The sequence below is a fragment of the Anarrhichthys ocellatus genome, unplaced genomic scaffold (genome assembly GCF_004355925.1).
Source record: "Anarrhichthys ocellatus isolate YVR2014 unplaced genomic scaffold, GSC_Weel_1.0 scaffold13, whole genome shotgun sequence".
NCBI lineage: Eukaryota > Metazoa > Chordata > Actinopteri > Perciformes > Anarhichadidae > Anarrhichthys > Anarrhichthys ocellatus.
In genome coordinates this window covers 522,474-546,001 of record NW_022280043.1, presented here as the reverse complement: position 1 = coordinate 546,001, position 23,528 = coordinate 522,474, and the positions used below count along the sequence as shown (strand labels likewise).

The 23,528-nt window shown below is 43.2% G+C and overlaps 3 protein-coding genes across 6 annotated transcripts in view; 2 read left to right on the top strand and 1 right to left on the bottom strand.

Moving 5' to 3' along the window:
- Positions 1-11,191, top strand: part of cep85 (centrosomal protein 85) — a 12,050-nt gene extending 859 nt beyond the window's left edge. The window contains exons 1-14 of one of the 2 annotated variants that reach the window (XM_031852905.1): positions 51-247; positions 406-465; positions 568-699; positions 3,693-4,465; positions 5,447-5,577; positions 5,864-5,981; positions 6,086-6,271; positions 6,740-6,892; positions 6,988-7,142; positions 7,246-7,363; positions 7,803-7,853; positions 7,954-8,061; positions 8,184-8,427; positions 8,540-11,191. In XM_031852905.1, coding sequence (XP_031708765.1) covers positions 426-465; positions 568-699; positions 3,693-4,465; positions 5,447-5,577; positions 5,864-5,981; positions 6,086-6,271; positions 6,740-6,892; positions 6,988-7,142; positions 7,246-7,363; positions 7,803-7,853; positions 7,954-8,061; positions 8,184-8,427; positions 8,540-8,703 — 2,373 coding nt within the window. In that variant the 5' untranslated portion in view covers positions 51-247; positions 406-425 and the 3' untranslated portion in view covers positions 8,704-11,191. Of the gene's footprint in view, positions 1-50; positions 248-405; positions 466-567; positions 700-3,692; positions 4,466-5,446; positions 5,578-5,863; positions 5,982-6,085; positions 6,272-6,739; positions 6,893-6,987; positions 7,143-7,245; positions 7,364-7,802; positions 7,854-7,953; positions 8,062-8,183; positions 8,428-8,539 lie in introns of those variants that run through there. The other variant, XM_031852903.1, reaches the window with a different exon arrangement.
- ubxn11 (UBX domain protein 11) lies at positions 11,140-15,309 on the bottom strand. The gene is made up of 14 exons (XM_031852911.1): positions 15,043-15,309; positions 14,900-14,940; positions 13,982-14,104; positions 13,728-13,828; positions 13,590-13,641; positions 13,420-13,499; positions 13,260-13,335; positions 12,931-13,148; positions 12,772-12,849; positions 12,574-12,697; positions 12,376-12,479; positions 12,137-12,210; positions 11,422-11,571; positions 11,140-11,334 (listed from the first exon to the last, which is right to left on the bottom strand). Exons 1-14 carry the CDS (start codon positions 15,111-15,113, stop codon positions 11,160-11,162), a joined length of 1,467 nt encoding a protein of 488 aa, XP_031708771.1. The 5' UTR covers positions 15,114-15,309; the 3' UTR covers positions 11,140-11,159.
- The window catches only part of LOC116386570 (tetranectin), a 12,636-nt gene continuing 3,006 nt past the window's right edge, over positions 13,899-23,528 (top strand). Inside the window, exons 1-9 of one of the 3 annotated variants that reach the window (XM_031852906.1) lie at positions 14,042-14,128; positions 14,947-16,049; positions 17,368-17,476; positions 17,654-17,770; positions 17,947-18,079; positions 19,133-19,398; positions 19,592-19,672; positions 20,079-20,154; positions 20,242-20,307. In XM_031852906.1, coding sequence (XP_031708766.1) covers positions 15,715-16,049; positions 17,368-17,476; positions 17,654-17,770; positions 17,947-18,079; positions 19,133-19,398; positions 19,592-19,672; positions 20,079-20,154; positions 20,242-20,307 — 1,183 coding nt within the window. In that variant the 5' untranslated portion in view covers positions 14,042-14,128; positions 14,947-15,714. Of the gene's footprint in view, positions 14,129-14,888; positions 16,050-17,367; positions 17,477-17,653; positions 17,771-17,946; positions 18,080-19,132; positions 19,399-19,591; positions 19,673-20,078; positions 20,155-20,241; positions 20,308-23,528 lie in introns of those variants that run through there. The other 2 variants (XM_031852908.1, XM_031852907.1) reach the window with 2 other exon arrangements.

Below are 23,528 nucleotides of genomic sequence, written 5' to 3'. Positions count from 1 at the left end.
CTCTCTCTCTCTCTCTCTCTCTCTCTCTCTCTCTCTCTCTCTCTCTCGAGGTTGTTGAGGGGCAGATGGGTTTGATAGTTGAGCAGATCAGTCGATGGCCAACAGCTGTTGTGTCCAAGGCTAATATGGACGTTCAGTTCATAATATACATTATGCAACAAAGGAGCTTTTTCTCCAAGGACATCTCAACAGTCCCAGTCACCAGCCTCTGTCTCTGTTTTCTCAGATGACTGAATCTCAAGAATAGGTTGTCAGAGATTTGCTTTACTCACCTACATCAAGATATTCCAAGAGTTCAGCTAGTGATACTTTTGTCAAGTAGATTATGTACTGTAAACTTAAACAATCGTCTTGTCAATGTGTCTGTACTGTAATATAATGTATTTGTTTCCTCATCTCAATCAGGTGACATTGTCTTGTATGGAATGACAACCTCACACAGATATATTGAATCAAAACCAGCCGGTAAGTTGACACTCTGCAGTCAAAATGTATTCCGTATGTCACTCCAGCGTGTGTTGATTTACTCCTCTGTTTCCATCGTCTTGTCTTACAAATAAACATCAGCTCGGTTTGCTGACATGGAGTGGCAGACACCAGCTGTGTCAGAGAAGTTTCAAAGCCGCTTTGGCCACCGGCCGGGAACGGCAGACAGCGGGGACACTGGTCTTGGCACCTCGGCATCTGACAGCACAGAAGGTGATCACTTTGACTTGTTCTTCCCCTCCCTGCAGTATGTGTTGTGTAACGTTGTTTTGGAGACTGTGTCAGTGGAGGCCTAGTTTGTGCCATGCATGATAAAACCATGCATGGCCCGCAGACTCAACCACAACCCCTTATTTGTGCTGAGGCTGAAAAGACTCTCTTCATGTTTGTGTTTGTGATCCACTATAGTTGCTCGGGAGATTTTCAGAGGTAGATTAAAGTCCCAGCCATAAATGCTCCAAAGCTCTGCTGCAACACTCTGGAGTTATAGGCAATTGGGAGGATGGGGTGTTGGGATGACAGGACTGGACGGCTAAATGGAAACTGGACCTTGCCTGTGGTGTGAAATGTCCCATCTAGTCAACGTGTTTTTTTTTTTTTTGTTTTTTTTTAATATTGATTTCAAATGGGAATGTCCCGCTAGAGAGAAATTAAAATCTCACTGGAGATGGGGCGTACCTATCTCGGTACAATAATACATATGTACAATGTGTGGAAACAACAACATGCAGTATTGGAGAGGTTCCATGTAATAGCTGGGGTGGATGGTCCCTTGTGCAACAGCAATCACAAACTGAAAAAACATCTTCAGTACATCAACACTGTAGGGTTTGAACTTCACAAAGCTGGTATTTATGCTGCCAGTTGGAAACTATTCATAACTGCTAACAGGTCAAAGGTTTATTTTTATCAAGTTACATCTGTGTGTGTTGGCTTCCCAGAGGATGCAATGGAACATTTAACATGTACTGTCTTTTGCCAATTGTTAAACATTGTGGTGGAGATTATAATGGTATGGTGTTATATATATATATATATGGGTCCATTACTTCACTTTTGTACTCTCTGCATCTTTAAAATGCAAATGTAGAAATCCAAGTTTACGGACCAATAAATTTGGTCAACACACGTCTCTCACTCGTTTCCTCACGGTTTTGTTGTCGTCTGTTCTCTCACTCGTAGCTCTGCCGGTGGCTGAAGTCTCTGTCGCTTCATGCTTTTGTTCGTTTACAGTTTCTTTGTGAACTTCACAATAGTTGTGCAGAACAAACTAAGTATTGATAAGAGAAGGAAAGTCCTCCGTTCTGTGTACATCGCCCTCTTAAAAGAAGCCAACCGTGACTTCAAATGTCCGCTCCATAGGGCTGATGGTGCCGCTGGACACGCCGCTCTCTAATCACGGCAATAACGGCTTGCTTCTTCCTCATGTCGGCAGTAATGAAATTATAAAAACGGAAACGTAGTAGAGTGGATGTAGCCTAAACCTGTAAAGGGACGGTGTAGAGAACAGCTTCTAATGTCAGTTGACCCATTCCTAGGCGGGTGGAAGCAGCAGACAGAATTGTCCACTCAAACTCGGTGGAGTGGGCAGATTCAAAGGTCTGGAGCCAAGCAAGGTTGAAGCATCATCGAAGCAAATCGTGGGCCAGATCCTTATTAAATTCTAAACATCCATCAATTGTCAGGTGTGCATGCATTTTCTAATCCTGCACGTTTACGTGATGTGTTCTTTGGATACTTTACATTTATAGCTGTTTACTTCACCTGCCTTGTTTATTTACTGTTGAGCAGGCGTCTGGTGCTTGTACAGCTTCGTCCTGACGCTTGAGCCGACAGCCGTGCCTAGCAACATGACAATTAGCCCCACATTTAGCCACAATAATGACCTGTTGCATATACTACCGTATATAGCATACTTGGGACGTAAATCAAACAGCTTTACAATGCCAGGTGTTGTTTGTATAAATAAGAAGGCTCTTTGTTTGTTTTTGTTTTAGTTGCAGGGTATTTACAGCTGCAGGCTAATGGCAAGAATGTCTGTTCAGCAAATGTTCTTCCTACCGAACGGTTTCGACTTGTTCTAGCCGGTCCTGATGAATCAGTGGAGCCTGGAGGCTCTTTTTTAATATGTGAAGTTTTACCTTTCGTGAAAACTCGATCTTGTTTTCATAATATTTTTACCTCTTTACTTATTATTTTCTGCCCCACTAGGTTATTGACTTTGGATGTACACGTGTGTGTGATGTTACAGTGGGAGGAGGCAAGGTGCTTAAATAAGCGGCACCCACAGATCACTCTGTAACATGAGAGGGGGGGGGGGGGGGCTATAAATACCCCTAACCTTTCCTGTGTGCGCTTGTTTGTGTGTTTTGCTCACAACTCGGTTCGGCTGTTGGAGGACAATACACCTTTTGGGCAGGTGCCGCCTGCTGCGACGCCGTCAGACTTTGGCTTTTAGAGGTCGATTCGGTATCGTCCAGAAATGCACAGGACAGACTTTGGTTTTGATTTCAAGCGTTCTTCAGCTGAGCTCACCTCGGTTGAGCTGTAGAAAACATGCCACAGCCAATAACACGCTTGTTGCGTCCGAGTGAATGCAAGGTTTCCAGACTTCAACCGGTCTCTCGGGTTTGTAATGCGGTTCAAATCTGAGTTATGTAACTTTTGATGGTGCTGGGGCTTGTGGAGATGTTAGCTGTGTTTCTAAAGTTGAATGAAGACAGTTAACATTTTTGTGCATGCTTAATGGAGGGGATTGGGTGCATACTCTGAAGTCTTCTCTTTGTATGTTGTTGAGGGAGTTTATGCTACTTAAAAAGTTCTATTGCAAGAGTAGACATTGGATTATAATTGTTTTACATGTAAACTCGGATATGGCAACTAACACAAGCTTTTCAATGCTATATAGCAACATATGTTTATGTTAATCATGTGATACAGAGCTTTAGTTTAAGTCTATTATAAGCCTATTCCCTGGGTCCAGTCAGTCGGAGCCAGTTCATTCTTTCAGTGGTGACACCTCATCATTAAAGTAGGCCACCCATAAACCGGCTGCATCTACTTTACTTCACCGACTGAGAATAGAGGAACTAGCCCGCAGTAGTGTTCCAGATATTCTGCATTTCATTTAACACAGTCTGTCTGTGGATTGAGAAGTGAGGGATTATCTCTTAATGTGATTTCCAATGACTCCTTCTTCTTTTAAGATTTCTGCAGTTCCAGCAGCAGCAGCAGCCCCCCTTTCCAGCCCATCCGCAGTCAGATCCCCATACCCACTGCACATGTCATGCCATCCACGGCCGGAGCCCCGGCCTCTAAGCCTCCGTACTCGGTCCAGGAGGACTCCCTGTCCTCTGAGGGTCACCGGTCTTCCTCTGGCTCCAGAACCTCCACTTCAAAGTCTTCCTCTCTCTCCAAATCGGCGTCTTCGCCCAACCTGGACGCTCAGGCCGTCGTGGGAGCCGATCACGTGGGGCCAAAGCCAGACTGCCTGAGCCGGTACCTCAGCCTCGTCAATGGACTGGACCACTCGCTGTTCCCCTCGGATCACACGCGCATGGACGAGTGCCAGAGGTTTGACACTCCCGCCGTGGAGCCTACGCTAAACCAGTCGGCCCTGTTGGGGGGGCTGTGCCCCGACGTCAGACTCCGATTACAGACGACCGGGATTAGAGACGCCCCCGACTGTGTGTCTGAGGCCTACAGAGGAGGCATGGAGCACAGCTATAAGGTTCTGCCTGAAGCCAGGCCGGCAGAGGCCTCTAACCAGAGGGGCGGTCTGCCCGGTGCGGCCGGATCCGCCGGAGTTTATGCAAACCCTCTCAGCCTGCAGACACAGGCTCTGCTGAGGGAGCACGCCGGCTCCAAAGGTTACGAGCCACTGCGGCAGGACAGATGTGGTGACCTGTCCAGCTGGCAGCAACAACAGCAACATAAGCAGCAACTGGAGAGTTTACGCATGCAAGTGGAACAAATGCAGGTAAGCATTTATCCTACGAAGACAATAGTGTATGCTACACCAGGGGTAATGTAGAGGGGGTTTATTTTTATGTGTTTCATAACTTTCTCTGCTCTTTTTGGATCATAGTATCGAGGGCAGACATTAGTGTCACTTTTTACTGCTGCTGGGGGGCAAAACAAACTTGATGTTCTCTGAGGAAAACACTGATAATGTAAAGGCCATTGGAGTAGACATGTAGGGGAGTCGATTGTTTGTTGACATTGAAATCGTAAATATAGTTTCTGACACATGTATATTGGAAAAATAACGTTCCATTAAATAATGCCCGGAGCCATACAGACAGCTTGTCTTATTCTATGGCAGGACTTGTCCAGTCAATAAACACCACATTAACAAAGGAACACATGGTGTGTTGTCAGGTTTATTTTATTACGTGTTTAATTTAGGGAATCCTTTGCTTAATCAACACTAGACAGCTTGTCCCAGCTTCCCTCTGCAGCTTGTAAAAAGCTCTCGTAATGGTAACATTTCTTTGCACAACAGCTCTTTAACGTTGCAGCAGTGTTGCCCCACGACCTGCTGACCGAGGGCCACTCTGGAGTGACTTCCTCGTTCTGTGTGCCGACACATTCACTTTATCACTTTTACGCAATTTTAAAAAACTTTTTACGTATTTTGAAATACTGAGACTGGGCAGAATATTCAAACCTGAAATCCGATTCATAGAGGTTTTAATGGAATGAAGAAATTGTGGAACTTCTTGCAGGTTTAAGTCATGATGATCTTTCCACCAGAGCAGAGCTTTACGTATTTCTAGAGTTGTGTGTGTCAACACCTGTACTACATGCACTATACACTATCTATACTGTGCTGAGATAAGGTGTCAACAGCACACACACACGCAGTACATTTGTAAAGCTTTGCGTCTCATCAGCGCTCCGTGTTTTCTCCACACGATGCAGCTCTAACAGTCGCATGCTGTTTGTCCTTTTGTTCCAGCTCATGAGCTCTGGAGTGGGCCAGTACCCGTCGCTGTACTCGACGCCCGCTCACTCAGAGTCTGGCAAGTGGGATGCTCTGGTCAAAGCCAGTGAGAGTCTGCTGAAGGAGAAGGAGCTCATCATTGAGAGGCAAGTGTTTTTAGATGATTCCATTGCTCATGTGGGGACATTCTGGGGCTATCTGATAATAATGACATTTTTGATACACTTCATTTTGATTTGATACTGTGAAATTGCACAATTGAGTCCGTTTAAAGGATTTAATATAGTGGGAGAGAAATTTAGTGTTTGAATATTAGTTTGTCCGCTAAAGCCAGGGGCTATACGGTGCTTTTAAACATTGTTTTTCCGCAATATTGATGACTTTATTGTTTTTTTCTTGCATTGGCGATGGTTGGACCTGGTCGTGATGCAGACAAAAGCAGCACATGACCCAGATGGAGCAGCGCATGAGGGAAAGCGAGCTGCAGGTCCATGGAGCCCTGCTGGGTCGAGGAACGTCTTACGGGGATATGTGTATGCTGAGGCTACAGGTTAGTGACGGCACAAACCCCCTGTGTCACACCGCCATCATCCCGACAAACTATTTTACCCTCAAGAGCCTCAGAAACCTAACTGTTGCACTGCGGCTTCACAGGAGGCCCAGAGGGAGAACGTCTTCCTGAGGGCCCAGTTTACTGAGCGCACCGACTGCGTTGTCCTGGAGAAAGTGGAGGCGGAGCGCAGACTCGGGGCGGTTGAGGCCGAGACGCGCCGACTAACCGACAGCCTGAAGGAGACCTGCGAGAGACATGCGGAGGAGATGAGGAAACAGGAAGAGAGGGTTTGTGTGCTTGCCGAACAGATCTTCCTAACATGCAGTGTTGCAAGCGAGCGAAACACAAAGCAACACGAAGTGAATAAATGTCACGGAGGTGTTTTAAAATGGCAAAATATGTTTCTCTCTATTTTAAACTGCTTATAAGTCTCTGTGCTTTGTTAATGTTGTAACGCTGTAACATTCTGGTTCATATTCTGCCAAAAAAGTACCAAACGGCTGATATTTTAGGACAACATAGCAAAACGCTTCACTCCCCACATGATCTGAGACGCTATTGATGAATAGATGTTCACATACTCATCTTCTTAGAGAAAGAAGAAAGAAAGGAGCTGAAGTGGCTTCCTTTAGGCCAACATGTGACTGTTTGTAGCAGCAGTTTGTCATATGTTCTCCCCTTGAGTTATGAATGGGTTCAACATCGATTACTTGTTATTACAGCGTCCCGCTTACCGCTTTTGCCTCTTTGTGCAGATCCGCAGTCGAGACAAGCACATCAGCAACCTGAAGAAGAAGTGTCAAAAAGAGACGGAGCTGAAGAGAGAGAACCAGCAGCGTATTGAGACTCTGGAGCGCTACCTGGCTGACCTGCCCACCTTGGAGGATTACCAGAGTCAGAACAAGCAGGTCAGGACTTTTCTGCTTAAGTGTCATCTGTTCTTACTGGGCCGAGATGTGCAAATCATTAAACCTGGACATGTGTTTGGGTTTTTGTTTGTCAGCTTGTGGAGGCTGAACAGCAGGCAGCTCAGCTACAAGAGAGGGTACGAGAGTTGGAGGTTTGTCTGGAGACAACGCGCTCACAACTACGAGAAAAAGACACACAGCTGGACGATCAGAAACGCAGGGAGAGGGACCTGCTGACCACCATCACAGAGTATGTATACACACACACACACACAGTCCGACAGCAGTGCACCGTCCTCTCAGTGGGCATGTTAATTCAAGCGGTAATAACTTTTTATTTTGGTCTTCATCAGTATGCAGCAGCGGGTACAGCAGGGCCTGGAGGATGGAGCCAGATTGCCTTCCTTGGATATGGAGAAGCTCAGAGGAGAGAACAATATGTTGAGAGAGGAGCAGCAGAGACTCAAAAAGGTCCGTCACTAGGGGCTGTTCACAAATCCATTGTTCTCAATGTAGACGTGCGTTAGGCCCAAAAGTGAGAGCGATGTCGTCTGAGATGAAAATAGTTCCACTTTTGGAATCTGACGCGCACACATCATGTCATGTGACAAGGAACAACAATCACAACGTGCAGATATCTTTCTACCGTAAACATTGGTCAATGGGAAATATATGTAGGGGACGTTAATCATTTTATTACAGAGCTACCCAGAGCTTTACGATCCGTCCCACACACTCTTCTACTTGCTTTACCCTTTCCGAAAAGTGTCCTTTTCTAGTTGGTCCCGGGGATCTATTTGTCAATAATGTCATTGTGTTCCTTCTTGCATTACCTGTACAGACCTGTATAGCAGCCCCAAAATACCACAAGTACAACCAGTGAATTAGTTTCTGATTCTTCTCTTTGCAGGTCATTGAGAAGCAGCACAGAATGATGGAACAGCTTGGCTCCCAGATCCAGGTGTTTATCTCTAAAGGACTTGGGTGGTTCCTGTTCAGTTTATAGTCTCCATAGTCGATCTCTTAACATTTGTGATGTCTTTAATCGTCCGTGTCTGCAGACTTTGGAGGAGCAGATATCCCAGGAGGAGAGCAGCTCTCAGGCTCTCAGAGAAGACGTGTTGGCCAAAGAGCAGAATGTGTTGGAGCTCCACACAGCCATGAAGGAGGTGAGACAACAGATTGATTCAAAAACAGAAGCTCCCGTGTGTTAGTACGGTAGGCAGGAGAGCCGGTGAGTCCTTAATGACACTGTCCCTGGATAATGTTGTCCCTGATTGCTGCGTTTCAGCTGTCTGCCCAGAACCAGGAACTGATGGAGCAGAATCTGACACTGCAGGAGAAAATGAGCGATCCAGAAGAGAGGGGCACCGACCAGGCGTCATCTGCCCTGGAGCCCGCCGGGACTCTTCTCACCCAGGGGCTTCATGTAGAGATCGCGTCCTGCCTCAGTGACCTGCGCTCGCTGTGCAGCATTCTGACCCAGAGGGCTCAGGGACAAGATCCCAACCTCTCCCTGCTGCTCGGCCTCACATGTAAGCACTGCTTAAGTTGAACTTTTTCAACGTGATGATTTTGTTTTAGTCAGTGTTGTGAAATATTGAATTGTACAACATGAATCGGTCATGTTTTTTTGTTTTTTTCCAGCGCCTCCACCAGTGGCAGGGCAGGACGAGAACTGGATGAGTCCAGAGGTGCTGCAGAAGAAGCTGGTCGAAGCTCAACAACTCCGTCGGGATGTCGAGGAACTACGCAACGTAATACTGGACAGGTACGCGCAGGACATGGGAGAGAACTGCATTACCCAGTAGCCTTGCCAGCCAGGTGACGTAGGAAAACTTGCATCCGCCCCCGCTGCACCTCTGAAGCGTCTAAAACGGGCTCGTCTTTGATGACCGGTTACTGAATGTCAGAAAGAGGACTTAAAATGAGGACAGAGGAAAGCCCAAATGGTTTAGCTTCTACTTCTCTCGACTGACTGTACGTTGATTTTCCAGCCTGCCTGTAGCTCAGCACCCCCCCCCCCTCTCCCCCGGTGAGTTAATCTATTTCAGTCCAAGGGCTAACGGAAAATAACTTACCTCTAATACTTGATCCTTAAGCGTTGTGCGTGTGTTTTATTTTGTACCAATGATGACATGAATACTGTCAGTAACCAAACAGTCTTATCCGTTTGTTCCACTCTCGTGGATAACCATTTGTGTAGAAGTCCCGACGAATATAATTTATTTAAATCTGAATTTCCCTCTCGAGGGAGATTATCCAAGAAGTGGTTGACAATCAACTGGAACTTTTTTTTTTTTTTCTTTTTTTAAACCTGTGCTTTTAACTGAATCCACAAGTAGATGTTACTAATGTACCATTATTTAAAATGGTGAAGACTTGTAACAGAAGACTCTGCTGTGCGGTATAAGACTTGATACTGAAGAGGTTAATACCAAATCAGCTTCTCACACCAACGGGCCTACAACAGTTTGATTACCAAAGAAACTCTGGTCGACGCAGCGAGTCTGAGTGTTTGTGAACGCTTCTCTCTGCTGCGGGCCTCGTTCTGAATGAACACCAACATGTGCCTTTTTCTGTCACGTTTGCAACCGCGATGCTAGTTCATGTCAAGACGAACCACAAAGGGCTGCAGCTGACTCTTCCAATACGACCTTTTGTCTCAGCGTGTTAACCAGCGGGATAGTCCATACATTCCCTGACTCTGAATGTAGCAGACAAACTTTTGGGCGGAGGCCCCTACACTGTTTTTGTTCCCGGTAGATAAACAAAGTTAAAACTTGTCGAATCTGCTCCGTGTAGATGAATATATAACGTTACGGCTTACTGTACATTTCAGTTTGATAATGGCTGACTCGCATTTTGACAGAGTGGTTAAAGTGTTTGATAACTGTGTGACTGACAAACAGTATTAATCTTCAGTATTATTTATTTTCTATTGTTCGCATTGACAACTCTGTGAAAGCCTCTTAATGTGTCGCTGTAATAATATGCTTAAAAATGTTTGAGCTAACTTGTGTTGCGGTCCCATGAAGTGGCTTTTAGATTGTAAGTTCTTCCCCTGCTTTGATGTTTCATGTTGGACTCGATGTTGGGCCCGATGAGTGTAAAGATTGTCATCAGTCATTGAGGGAGGAACATGTTTTAATCCAATGTGATGGTGGTGGGAGGGGCTGGCTGGATCAGCCCTGAATCACATTGTACAGGATGGAGTTTTAAGCCATTTTAAATGAAGAAGAAAAAAAGGTGACACTTTACAGGAAGAGAAAGGGATTTTAATATAAATATATGCAACAACACACCCAGGGACAGACGAGCCATTTTTCATTTCATGGGACCTCTTTTTTTTTTTTTCTTTTTTTTTTTTTTTAAACGTGAGTAGCACAAGATTTATCTTTGGAAAGTCGGGCTCCGCATGCCTTAACATCTCAAATGTTTTGCAAAAGGGAAAAATATGTTTATATTTTCATACTTTTGTCCTTGTTTGTATTTGCATATTTTAGAAATAAAGATTTTCAACATTTCGTTTTGTTTTGAATTGAACTTGATTTTCATTTAGATATTTAAATACAGTATTTCCGTTCCTCCTGTAATAAGGGATCTTATTAGAGACCCAGTGAGACGGAAATCAGAGCTACTAGCATCTGTACTGTGACTGTTCCCCAGTGGAACAGAATGTTTGAGTGGTGTAAAGTTTCATGAGGGATTTAAATCAAATCCTTTGCATTTGATTGGTCTTAAAATGTATCTTGATACGGAGTTACAGAGGACTGTGGCTCCACACACACACCGCTTTAGTAAAAGCTGCCGATTGATGGATGGATATCACGATATTATTGGTTGTTTACTTATTTTGTTTTCCAGGAAGAGATGATTTAAATTAAAAAATACAAAGACTTTTTTTTTTGTAATTCTTTACCAATATAATGTTATGGTGCACAATATGACCGGGGATGTGATCTAAAAGGGCTAACAATGTATTTTTAATTTCATCCCAACTATAAACAGATTGCGTATCAGCCATGACGTGATCTGTCGATCCACATTTAGAGGCACAGCAATCCCTGTACTCGTGTTACGCAACATAAAAACAGTCCCAGTCAGGGGTCAGTTTCGGGGTATTTTGCATGCTGGCTCACTGTCACGACTTCTTGGAACACTTGAATAGTTCTGAGCCATCGTTAATGTGATTAGTAACACCTGTGCTTTTCTAATATGACGAGTCAAAAAGGACTGCTGTGAAGGAAACTGATACCAAACCTTTTTATAGGTTCATTTTATTGACTTCAGTCAGTGAATGGGGGGGGGGGTGTTGCCTCTTTCGCAGCAGCAGAGTAGCATTAGCTGTGAGTCCGCACGATTCGAGCGTCTGCCGGTCGTCATCGAAGCAGCACTGTGGGAACGCACTGATGATGTCATAACCAGGGAGTCCACCCCCTCTGTGACGCAGGACAACACAAACAACCTGTGTCACATGTCGTAAAGACGGAAGCTAACGGAAAGATACTTTGTCAGTTCCTCCTCACCTGTGTTCGTCCAGATGCTGTCGCAGGTGACCCATTGTTTCTGAGAAGCACATTTTCAGGATGTAAGTATGATTCCCGTCTTCTGATTTCACCTTCAGCGTGATGACGTCACGGGCAGATGAAGGCCGGTCGGGGCTGGATGTCTGCAGTCTAGTGACGGTAAACGACCAATGTGATATTCATTACATGGAGTGTAACTCAGCTGCGGTGTAAGGCATATAATTCAAAACATACTTGGTATTTGAGCCCCATCACAAGCTCAGGAATGCTGGCTGTCTGTGGTGACATGCCCTATATTTCAGACCAGTGCATACAGTAATCTCCACAGTCTTGACAATCAGCTGCTGTGGCCAAATCGGTATTCTAATCAGCCTTTACATCATGTAGTGTGTTCTTGGCTCTAGTAATTCCTTTAACCCTATAATCCCTGTTTTTACTTGGAACTTCTACACGATTGCAGAGATGGAAAATGATTTGAACACAGATTGACACCATCGTACAATATGTCTTGTATCTTACACTGAATGACTTATTAATAAACCCAAGATGCTTTACATTACCAAATGGAAATATTCTAAAACTGTGCAACATTTTGTAGTTTACTCCAAAACATCTTTAGAAACCTTGGCGTATCCTCTCGGTTTAGGCAACAAAACTGATGGTATATATCTTTTCATCAGTGTGCTTACATAATGTAAGACCACATTTTGAATACCTCTCTCGTATCACTTGCCGTGCCGGTGTGTCGACGAGGATCACCGAGTTGCTGCTCTGTGCATCAGACGAACCCTAGTGAAAGTAAGATAATGAGCATATACTGAGGTGAGTGGAGGTTCAGCACTAGCACAGACGGGCTTTTTCTTTCTGCTGAGAACACAAGACCTCTAGGTACAAACGCTTTTGGGAAGTAGGCATCCTTGGAATGAGGTGAGATCCTCCCTGCTTGCTGCTCACCTGCAGGACAGCCCTCAGTGAGTCCCTGACGTCAATCACACAAGCAGCCTTCACTACCACTTTTGGTAACCTGTTCAGGAACTGATCCGTGCTCAACTTCTTGCCTGTGGCCGGAAGAAAACATGAGAATTAAGAGTGAGGAAACTCCCCCTCAGGTCCGACTTTTCATTGTAGCGGTGTGATGTGTGCAGGACAGACCGGGTAATTGAGAGCTGACGGCATTCGATGATTCATCTTTCTCCCCACGAGTAGCCTGTCCTTTGCCGGGAAACTTATTCCAAGGAAGCCTGGAGATAAAATCCTGATCTCGCCTGTCAAGAACCTGCACAAAAAACGTTTTAAGAAGTAGCAAAGTCACACGTATGCACATCTGCTTACAGTAAAGTAGAAACAAACCTCAAAGGGCACACCATCTGGAAATCTTTCTTGAAGCTCAGATGGAAAATACCCGTCCATCAGCTCTTGCATGCACCGCTGCAAAGACCAAAGAAAGAGGATTTGATTTGAACCACAAAAGAATCCAGGTTAAAATATGAAATGATTTCCTGTGCTTACCTGTGTGCTGTGCTCCTGATAGGAGCGGAAAGGACCTTCAAACATGACGATGCCGTTGCGGTAGAGACCCAGTTGAATAGGATCCTTTCTTGCCAAATGTGCCCCTGTGGCTGTCGACTGTACAAAACACTCTCCCTCCCCTGCCAGGATGTTCAGCTCCCTGATCCTCTGCAGCGCCAGGTCAAAGTTCATGTAGAAGCTCCTGGCCACAGAGGCGTCTTTGCAGAGGAAAAGATACCCAACAAGTTATGTAGAAAGTACAGTGACGTTAAAGCTCGGTGCAAGGTAAGTGTTCAGCCTGTAAAGATGAGTGCAGATTGAGACGATACCTGGCTGCTCACTTTCAGCCGAGTCACTGCTCTCACCATCTCCCACCCAGATCAGACCATAGTCATTCAGAAAGCTCTGCAAGATAGGGATCGGCAGAATTCAGTATGATGTCATCACAATATTGATATAATGATGAAATGTTTTATTAAGTCAACTTACATCCATTTCAGACACTTGATCCTGCAGTTGTTGGCACCTTCTCTCAAGGTTGTCTCTTCCACTCGGCTCATGGGTACTCTCTAAATGCACACACAGCCACGATGTGGACACAATCTAACACTTTTATTTACAGATTCAGAGTACATCTAACTGAGGTCTGTAGATGTTACCTGATTCTTTGGGAAATCTCAGCTTTGCCTCCAACACTGAAATCCTTTTATCCTTTTGGAAGGAATTTAAAGTGACATGTTTGAAAGATGTCTGTTTTTACTGTTTAATGCTCATCTGGCGGAGGTGTGTGTTTTCACCTTGCGCTCAATCTCCTTTGCTTGGCTCCTCACGCTTTGCTCCAGCAGGCTGACCCGCTGCATCATGGCAGACATTAGCTCAAAGTCGCTCGGTGGAGCACCTAAATATCAGAGTCTTAAAGTACGTAAAAGCATCCTTTGCACTCTTCAAATGTATATCTTTTGATATGGTAAGCTAAAAGTTTGTTTGTTTAACAATAAATAAAATAAGATGTACTTTGCTTTGGAATAAAAAACATTGTATTAACTTATACCTTTCTTTGATGGGGCTTTTGACTTTGAAGTGGCGGCATCATTGGCTGCAGTGTGACGGGTCGGGGGAGGAGTTAGATCAGAGGATTCATCATCATCATCCTCAACCAACGCAGCCTGAAATTCTGAGGGAAGAAACATACAAATATGTGAGAGTCAAAAATCTGTTTGTCAGAGTAATGTGACAGTCAATGGTGGCATGTTTACTCTGGTGTATTTAAGTACAAATGTGTGGTACTTGCACAGCACATTACTTGAGTATTATCTTTATACTTCACTACATTTTACAGGGACATATTCTACTTTTTTAGTCCACTGTAACTATTTGACTTTACGTACAAACATATGAAGAACTAATATGATGATGTGATACAAATTAAACTATCCAACAGCTGAAACTATTATTTTATATAACTCACTTAGTCAATGACAGAAAATGAATGTAAGGAAGTCATTTTTCATCAAATGTACCAAAATATTTATGGTTCCAGCTTGTCAAATGTGAGGATTTAATTATTATTATTATTTGTTCACACATAGCAATGTGAAGGTATCACTGGGGGCTCTGGGTAAATGTGATGTGCATTTATATTTTCCAATGTTTTAAAAACCAAACAATAAGCTGACTAATGCCAGGAATAACTAGTTGCATGCTTTAACATAACACTGTTTAAAAAAAAATAGCTCCAACTACACCAGTAAAATGCTGCTAATGCATGAATAATGATAATCAGATTATATAATATATAATAGAATAGTCACTTACCTTCATACATTGTGATCATTTTTCTCTGATTTTACATCATTTTACTATGTATTTGTTACAGTATGTGCTTTAACTTGAGTATAAAATCGGTATGGTCCCTGTCAGTGCAGTATAGTGTCGTCATGTTTAGTATAATGCTGAACTAGAAACCTACCTTTTAACATGTTCCTCCTGATGGGCACCTTTTGTCTGCCCCTGCAGGTCAAACACAGTTGAATGCATCTGCTTCCTGTATGACTTCCTCACAGTTGAACACTAAAGTTAAGCAACACTGTGATGTGCCAGTAAACAACCTACCATTGCTCGTTCAGAGGGCCCTGCAGAGGAGTGCGCCTCGTTTTCTTCAGCATCGACAAAGGCGAGCTCATTTCACCTGAGACAGGATAGGTAGATAGATATTTAGGCTTCGGGGTTTTCTTATCTGGATCGAGAAAAGGCCTCTTCTCAGGGTTTTGTTTTGTTTGGAGTCCGTTGCCAGGGCGAGCAACAGACCTTGCAGACCGAGGTCTGTAGTTCCTGCTTCATCTGCAGGGGGTCGCTGATACCACCACTCATTGTCTCTCTCTCTCACACACACTTGTCATGCGTGTAAACTCTTATGTTGTGTTTTGATGAATTGTCTCGTGACTGTTTCTTTTGCATGAAACAAGCAACAACAAAAAGATGAAAAAATATATATTTTAATAGGACCAATTTATGAAATGAATAATGATGCAGTATGAGTTTTGTTATGCTTTAGACATATATTGATGTCCAAACTGTTATTGGCACTGAATGGCTGTGGTGCCATGGTCCTCCGGTCTGGTTGCTGTGGTCAGCCACTAGTCGGCCCGGTGCGGTGCAGCCATACTGTCCCGTTCAGCCGCGCTCGCTGTGGGGAGTGAGCGGGGCATTCAGAGGGGATGTTGAGGCCTGCCAGTCCCGGTGCACACCCGTCCTTAACCCGGGGCTACTAGGCTGGTCCGGGCTATGGCTGCACCTGTCGCACATTTCGACGACGGCTGGCCGCTTCTGGGTGATTTGAGCATGGTTTCAGACCGGACGCTGCTGCCGCACAAAGGCCGCGTAGCCGCCGCGGGGGAAGCCGCTCCACGGCTCCTCTTGGATGATGATGGCGGTATCCCCGAGCTACGAGACAGCGGCTTCTCCCCCGGGGAAACCACCGGCGCTTTCAGGTCCATGGAGGACCTGGTAAACGATTTTGACGAGAAGTTATCGGTGTGCTTCGGAAATTTTAACGCCAAAACGGACAGCATCGCTCCGGTGACTGTGATAACAGAGGACTCGCTGCTGGAGAAAGACGAGTGAGTTTGTTTTTGTTTCCGGCGGCCTGTACCGGAGGCTAGTCTTTATTTACATGATGACGCTTTAACTCACTGCTGCAGGTTGCATTTTCAAATGCATATAAAGGCATGTTATTGGCAATGGGACATTTCATTTCCTCGATCGATAACATTTTTTTTAGAAATGGTAAGGTGATGGTCTATTAGGATGTGCTGGGTTTATAGTGACAGCACTGCCCCCATCTATTGTCAAGCCATCAAAACTCATATGTCTGATTTACTATACTGTAATAACAGACTGGAAATATAAGCCACATGCAACCAAACAGGTGCACTGATATCGGCATACTATCGGTGTCTGGCCCTAAATTGCTTTTAAAAACAGATATTGGCCGATATGTGGACTGAAAAGTAATAGTTTTGTTTTTATTTAGTTGCTTATTTGAATTTGGTTGGTGATTTTTATGCTAGAATCACTTGTAGGACCATATGTGTAATTGTTTCAACTTGTTATCCTCATGAATATTGTTATTGCAAAACTATCCTACATGATGATTATTAGGAGCTGAAACGGTCAGATGATTAGTTGATTAGTTGATCATTCGGAAATTAATCTGCAACTATTTTGATCATGAATTGTCTGTAATTTATCAGAATAAAAGATGTTACATTTAAATATGATGATATTGTTTAAAAACTGCAAATAAGTACATAATATATATAAGTATAATAATTTCAATGACATTGAATGTGTTTAGTGAACAAACCGTGTGTGCACAGTGAAATAAACACTTTACAAACATGAAGCATTGTCACTGGCACTAGCTTTGGACTTCTATGATGCCTTCAAATGTCATCATTTACGGCATTTTAAACTTGATAAGCTCTGTTGAGGATTAAACATCCACATAAAAGCAGTTTAATCTGATTGTGATATTTCTGGATTTGATACCGAAAAGTGTTTAATGTGGTGTCTTAGTACAAACAGTCACTACCAGTGCCCTTAATTAAAATGTATGAAAAATTTAGTTTTCCGTACAGTGCCCTCATACTCTCATGGTTTTGATCCCAGTCATTTAATCCCCCCCTTCACACTAGATACTACATTTCCCATAATGCAGTTAAACAACGCCTTTTGTTATTCTTCCTCTGCCTGGTAAATGTCAAACTCCATGCCTCCCTTTCCTGAATTCTGACCGATATTTTCTCAGACTCAAGAAAGCTCTCTCCAGACTGTATTTACCGGCTGAGTAGTACTCACTTTGACAAGTAAACTGAATTTAAATAATCTCAGTATAATTTAGCATTTTGGACTAAAATGTTGTTCGTCCCTCCACAGACTCTGGAAGGTTTTGAGCGGTAACTATGGGCGCGTGATGCCGGTGGATTGGAAACAGTCTCGAACGTGCGCCCTCCACGTCCCCACATTCAACCTGGAGGAGAAACCCGTGAGTGACTTTACCCCTCCCGCCCCATCGCTGTCCCACTTTCCCTACATCCCCAGCCCCCGTCCCTCCCTCACCCCCCAAATCTCTTTTCCACTCATCTCACAAATCTCAAATATGCATTGTGCCAGGGTTTAGCGCTTTGATTAAATTCCCTCCCTCGGCCCTGTTCCTGGCCAGAGAAAGACTGATGTCACGGCGGAGCTGTCGGACGACGAGGAGCTGAGGGAGCAGCTGGACATGCACTCCATCATCGTCTCCTGCCTCGCAGAGGAGCCCCTCTTCACAGCAGAGCAGGTAAGTTACTGTTAGCCATCAGTCTCCAGTGTAGTTTATCCCAGACGCTGCCACACAGCGTCAAGCTTACGAATGAGCAGCTTAACGTAACTGAAATCCCTTCTAATAACTGATGCTTGTTGGGTTATTTATTTTGAGTGCTGCCTCTCTGATGTGTGTGCTGGTGCTCCGTGCAGGTCATCGAGGAGATAGAAGAGATGATGCAGGACTCTCCTGACACGGAGGCAGGGCCCAATCCCTCTCAGTCGGACCTGTCGATGCTCTCGCTGGACGTCCAGCGGGCCACCAGGAGCCCCAGCTACGAGTCCAGTGAGTGTCCACTGATCAGGAACCAATAAGCAGTAATATATCATCAAACATGCTCTTGTGATATGCTATCGGGACAAAAGTACCAGCACATCGCGGTGTTTTTGCCGTGCTGATTTCATTGCAGTGTCTCACAATCACTTGTGATTCATTGGTGTAGCTCCCATTGCCACGCCGTTGCACTGGGTGACACGTTCCTTTATTTCGATGAATCTCGGCGCTGTAGTTTATTTTGACTCTATCCCACTCACATCTTCCCACATCCATAAATACTCACCAGAGCACCTACATAGTCCACAACAAATATGATATTTACTTCTGTTTGTTTTCTAAAAACTACAGTACCCGGCCCTTTTAGGAAATTACTCACCTTTTTTTAAATTAAATATTCATGATCAGTGTTTGATGGTTTATGTTTTCAGGAATGAATGAGCTATTGGACTCATTGGTTTTGGTCTTTTTATGGGATTTGTTGATAATATGAACAATCTAAAAGAATGGCAGGCTTACCAATTTTCAAGTCAAGGAAAACACAAAAGTCAAATGTCCTGGAAAGTCTCGTCTTGTCCTGGAAAATGATATCAACATTTCCTATTTTCCAAGGAGAACTACAAGGCTATCTATCAGATAAAACGGTTATGTTCAGGATCATATTAACATTCAAACGGTAGTTTATGGAACGTGAGTATTTTGAACAGACTGCTATCTCGTGGAATCGCTGTGAACACACCCACAAAGTCACATGGTAACTCATGCAGGTTCCCACTTTAGTGCAGGAAATGTAAACATTAGCCACTGCTGGCTGGTAACTGTGCTAGTTTTTATCATTATGTTATTCTATGATCAGGTTGTCATCATTTCTAAGCACGTAAGAGATGATGTCATAGTAAAGTTATCGCCATAGACTGCACGTCTTTTCAATCAGACATCCACATAGAGGATCATATGATGCGACCCCTGTCTGTCATAGCAGCTAGAGCTTTACTGAAAATGACCTCAAGAAAAGAGTGTGAACCCTTATAATGTCATCTGTGTGTGTGTGTGTGTGCGGCCCAGGAGTGAGGACGCTGAGTGTTGCAGAGCTGAATGAAAGTCTGGAGGAGACTGAGACGAACATCAGGATGTTCTCAGAGGAGCTGGTGCAGCAGCTGGCTCTCAGGGACGAGCTGGACTTCGAGAAAGAGGTGAAGAACAGCTTCATCTCTGCGCTCATCGACGTGCAAAACCGACAGAAGGAGCACCGGGAGCTGCTGAAGAAGAAGAAGAAGCTTAAAGGCGGAGCTGGGACGTCGCAGGGCCACGCGGAGAAGACGCTCGGATCGGTGAGGGCTTTACTCTTTCACCTCTGGTCTCTTGATGAGATCATGTGATATCTTTAGGTTTTTCTTTTCCACGCTAGGCTTGCATTTCTCGCTGTGTTTGTTTTCCAACATGCTATATTCTCCAGAAATCGTTTCCCATCTTTGGTGAGCGCTCTCATCTCATGTTTCTCCGCTTTACTTCCTTCCTCCTCAGCGCTTCAGCATGGAGGGCATCTCCTCTGTCATTCAGAACAGCTTCCGGCACACTTTTGGAAGCGGGTGCAGTGACAGACAGGTTACTGTGTACTTCTCTCTCTGCTGCTGATCTTTATCTTCATGTTTTCTGCACTAAAAAATATACACATCCAAGACAGAGCCTTTATGTTCATATGTTCAAACCCACCTTTTTAGGCTGGCGTTTGAGTAACAACCCATGTCCTGGACCTGCTCTTAAAATGTATTCATTTTTTATTTATTTTTATTTTTATTTTTATTTTTTTTTCTCTGTGTATGTAATTTATTGACCATATGGTCACATTGTGTTTTTTATGCTTTTAAATTTCTGCTCTGTTAAAGCACTTTGTGATTTTTTTGTCTGTGAAAAGCGCTTTATAAATAAATTGTATTATTATTATTATTATTTATCTCAGCTGTCTTTCTCTCCCCCTGTCTCTCTCTCTGTTTTTTATGATGGCTTACAGTATTTGACCACAGTCATCCCTTATGAGAAAAAGGGACACCCTCCGTCGCTAGAGGACCTCCAGATCCTGACTAAGAGTGAGTCTCTTCATCTGCACCAGCAGTGCTTGTATTTCAGTGGCTGTGATTGATCCATTCACTCCTCCCCTTTCTGCTGTCTTGCAGTCCTACAAGCCATGAGAGACGACAGTGACAAGGTGCCCAGTCTCTTAACAGACTATATTCTCAAAGGTGAGCCTTTCTCTTCTTTTTGTTACGACACTATGGGCCGATATGGAAATGTAAAGTCACGATTATCCTGGCCAAAATAAGATTCACGTTGTTATACTGATGATCATCAATGCTTAAAGACACTTTAAACGGCACTAAAACATACTGGCATCACTTTACCTTTAATTTCGTTAAGATACAAATATTTTTATTGCACCACAGATCTTTTTGTAGTGAACATCCTTTTTTAGGAAATAACAAACAAACCATCTTAAATGAGGTAATCATAAATCATAAGGTCCATCTGCATAAATAGAGATGAACCAATTAAAGAATAGCAACATTGTGTGAGTCTGCTCTTTCTTACATGATAATTCCTGTGTTTTTAATACCTGGGCTCTATTTTTCACTTCTCTACCATGACAGCGGGTTAGACAGCTTTTTAAAGTCACTCACATGACAATATTCTCTATTATACCAATAATTTAACTTTACCACGATCATCTTATTGGGTGAGTGTTTTAGCGCATAGAGCATGTCCCTGCTCCACCCTGTAGAAGGTGGGGCTGTGATGTTTAGCAGTGTGTCTGCACCCTTCTGGTACTGCTGACGTAAAAGTTAAAGAACCACAACGGCTGTTTTGCAATTTACTTTGGATCATTAATTCTTCACTCTACCTTTTTCACATATTTATTCTAGTTGTTTGGATTTTGTTTCCTACATCTCAGTCAAGAGTTCCAGTCGATCGTGGAAGCTTCTTTAAACATGCTTTGTATCTCTGTCAAGCCAAGTTTGGCAAAGTTACATTTGCATTGCTTTTCTTTGCAGTTGAGAGCAGGAGCTACTTTGAAAGCAACTCATGTTGGTGTGTTGACGAACATTACAAAATGTCAAATTTGACAGTTGGCTGCCGTTAAGTATCACTTTTATATGTTTTTGTTGTTGGAGAAACAACAATCAAATATTAATAGTTTTAAAGTCACAACATACTCTATATCTGGTCTTTAAGACGTATTTGAACGCATCAACAAGAGAAGCTTTCAAAACAGTTGCTGTGTATAACTGCATCATACACTGCAGCAGTAAATACAATTGTACACAAAAAATGCCAACGTCAAGCAAGTCTGAACTGCAAATGGACTTCCACACTGTTCTGAAATCAGCTGGTCGAAGCAAACCAGCCTGATAATAACATTAAAATACTGTACTGTATGGTCCTTCAGGGCCTCTCGCTATCGTTCATCTCTTCTTCATGTCCCTCCTTTCACATGTGTTCTGTTTTCTCTACTTCTTATGATCTGACTTATCGCTGGCTAACCCTCACTAGCTCTGGTGTGAGCGATGGACAGAGAGGTTTGTTTCTCACGTGATGTGCACTGTCATGGTTGTTGCCGCTCACATTGGGAGAGCGCCCCCTCTCTACCACTGAACTGTAGTGCAGTCTGACCCTGATGTTCTCCTTTTCACTTCACACCACCTCTCTCTCTCTCCAACACGGTGACTGTTGATCCCTCGTTTAGTGTCAGGACTCACTGCCACACACACTAAGGCTCTATTTACCCTGCAGTTTACATTCACGACACAGTTTAATGCTCGTTAGTCATTAGCACTGTCTAATCTGCAACTCTTTAGCCTCACCCACCCTACTTCACACATTTGCCATCAGCAATAGCTGATGTGCTCACATTCAGACTTTCCTTTTGTTTTTCCTTTCTTTGTCTCCCACTTTGTAATGTATTCTGATCCTCTCATGCTGAAGCTTCATCCCTGGTAACTCGTATCTCTGCTAATATTCACCTCTACTGTTATTACAGTGCTTTGCCCAACGTAGACCAGAGGGACCATGGCAACAGGATGAAGAGGACTCATTGTATTGTTTGAAGACATGAAGCACACTTAATTTATTCTTGCATGTTTTCACCTCAAAATTATTTTTTTTTGTGTTCTCTTCTTCACTTAGCTGTATTTATTTTGTGTTGAGCGTTGTGATTTTGCAGACCCTGTGTGTTCCTGTGAATTTTGACCTTTTTTTTTCAGTGTTTTTCTTAATTTATTTTAATTATATAGGAAAAATACCCAGATAATATATCCCAACGTAGAGGCTGCACTGTTTGGGAACTGAGCTCTGCTTGTTGGTTAAAAGATCCGAGCTACAATGCAAAGGGCTTTGTATTGATCTGTGGTTCTTAACTATGAGCAGTGAACAAATGCACAAAGCACGTTGAAGTTGCAGTAACAGAGAATTATAAGAAGAGCGTTTGAAGCAGCAAAACTGTAAAGTATAAGCAGTAAAGTAAAGTTGTAATGATCCCCAGGAGGAAACCAATAAGTATAACAGCAGCGCATGAGACGGGTCAGAGGGAAGGAACAGGATACAGATGCATCGACGATAGTGTAATAATAGCAAATACATTTGTTAGTTAAATTAAACCAGTTTGCATAAACATAATGTAAAACCATCATATAAGCAGAGCCTTCCATGTAGCAGCAGAACATTACACACGTCATCATTATTATTCTATGGAAGATAAAGTGTTGATGGTCAGAGTGAAGTAGCTAGGACTGAAATGAATTAACTAACTAACTATGCATTCGAGTGAATACTGAATTGTGACACATGCACTGTTTGTACTTTCGTGACGCTGACTGGATCTCTGAATCAGAGACTCGAGCGTCGACGTGCCTGCTGCGCACGGGGCAGCTTGTTATTCTGTATGTATCCTTGTATATGTGCAAACTGCCTTCGCCTGAATTTTTGTACGTTATAAATGACTTATTTTCAATGAGTGTGAAATTGCTGGACTACTTGCAGAAACCTGCTCCATTGTTAATTTATTTTGTAAATATTTTCTTTCAAATATATTGATAGAAATCGCACCTTTGTCTCGATGTACTTCATTTATTTCATAATAGACATGCAAACAATAAACACACGGAAATGAGGAATCAAAGCCTTGTAACAGAAATATTAATAACATGCAAGACAAATCATTATATAGTAGTATGAAGTGAAAAATCTGGAGGGAAAATAAAGCCCTATTCTAGAGATGTATACAGTTTCTTTGTATTGACAAAATGTAATACACAAAGAATTCAGGTAACCATTAGCAGCACATACATATAGTATAATACACACACAAATAATAGAAGATATGATTAAAGGACATTACAAAAACAAACAAAAAACAAAGGACCCTGTGTGTGTGTGTGTATATATATATATATATATATATATATATATA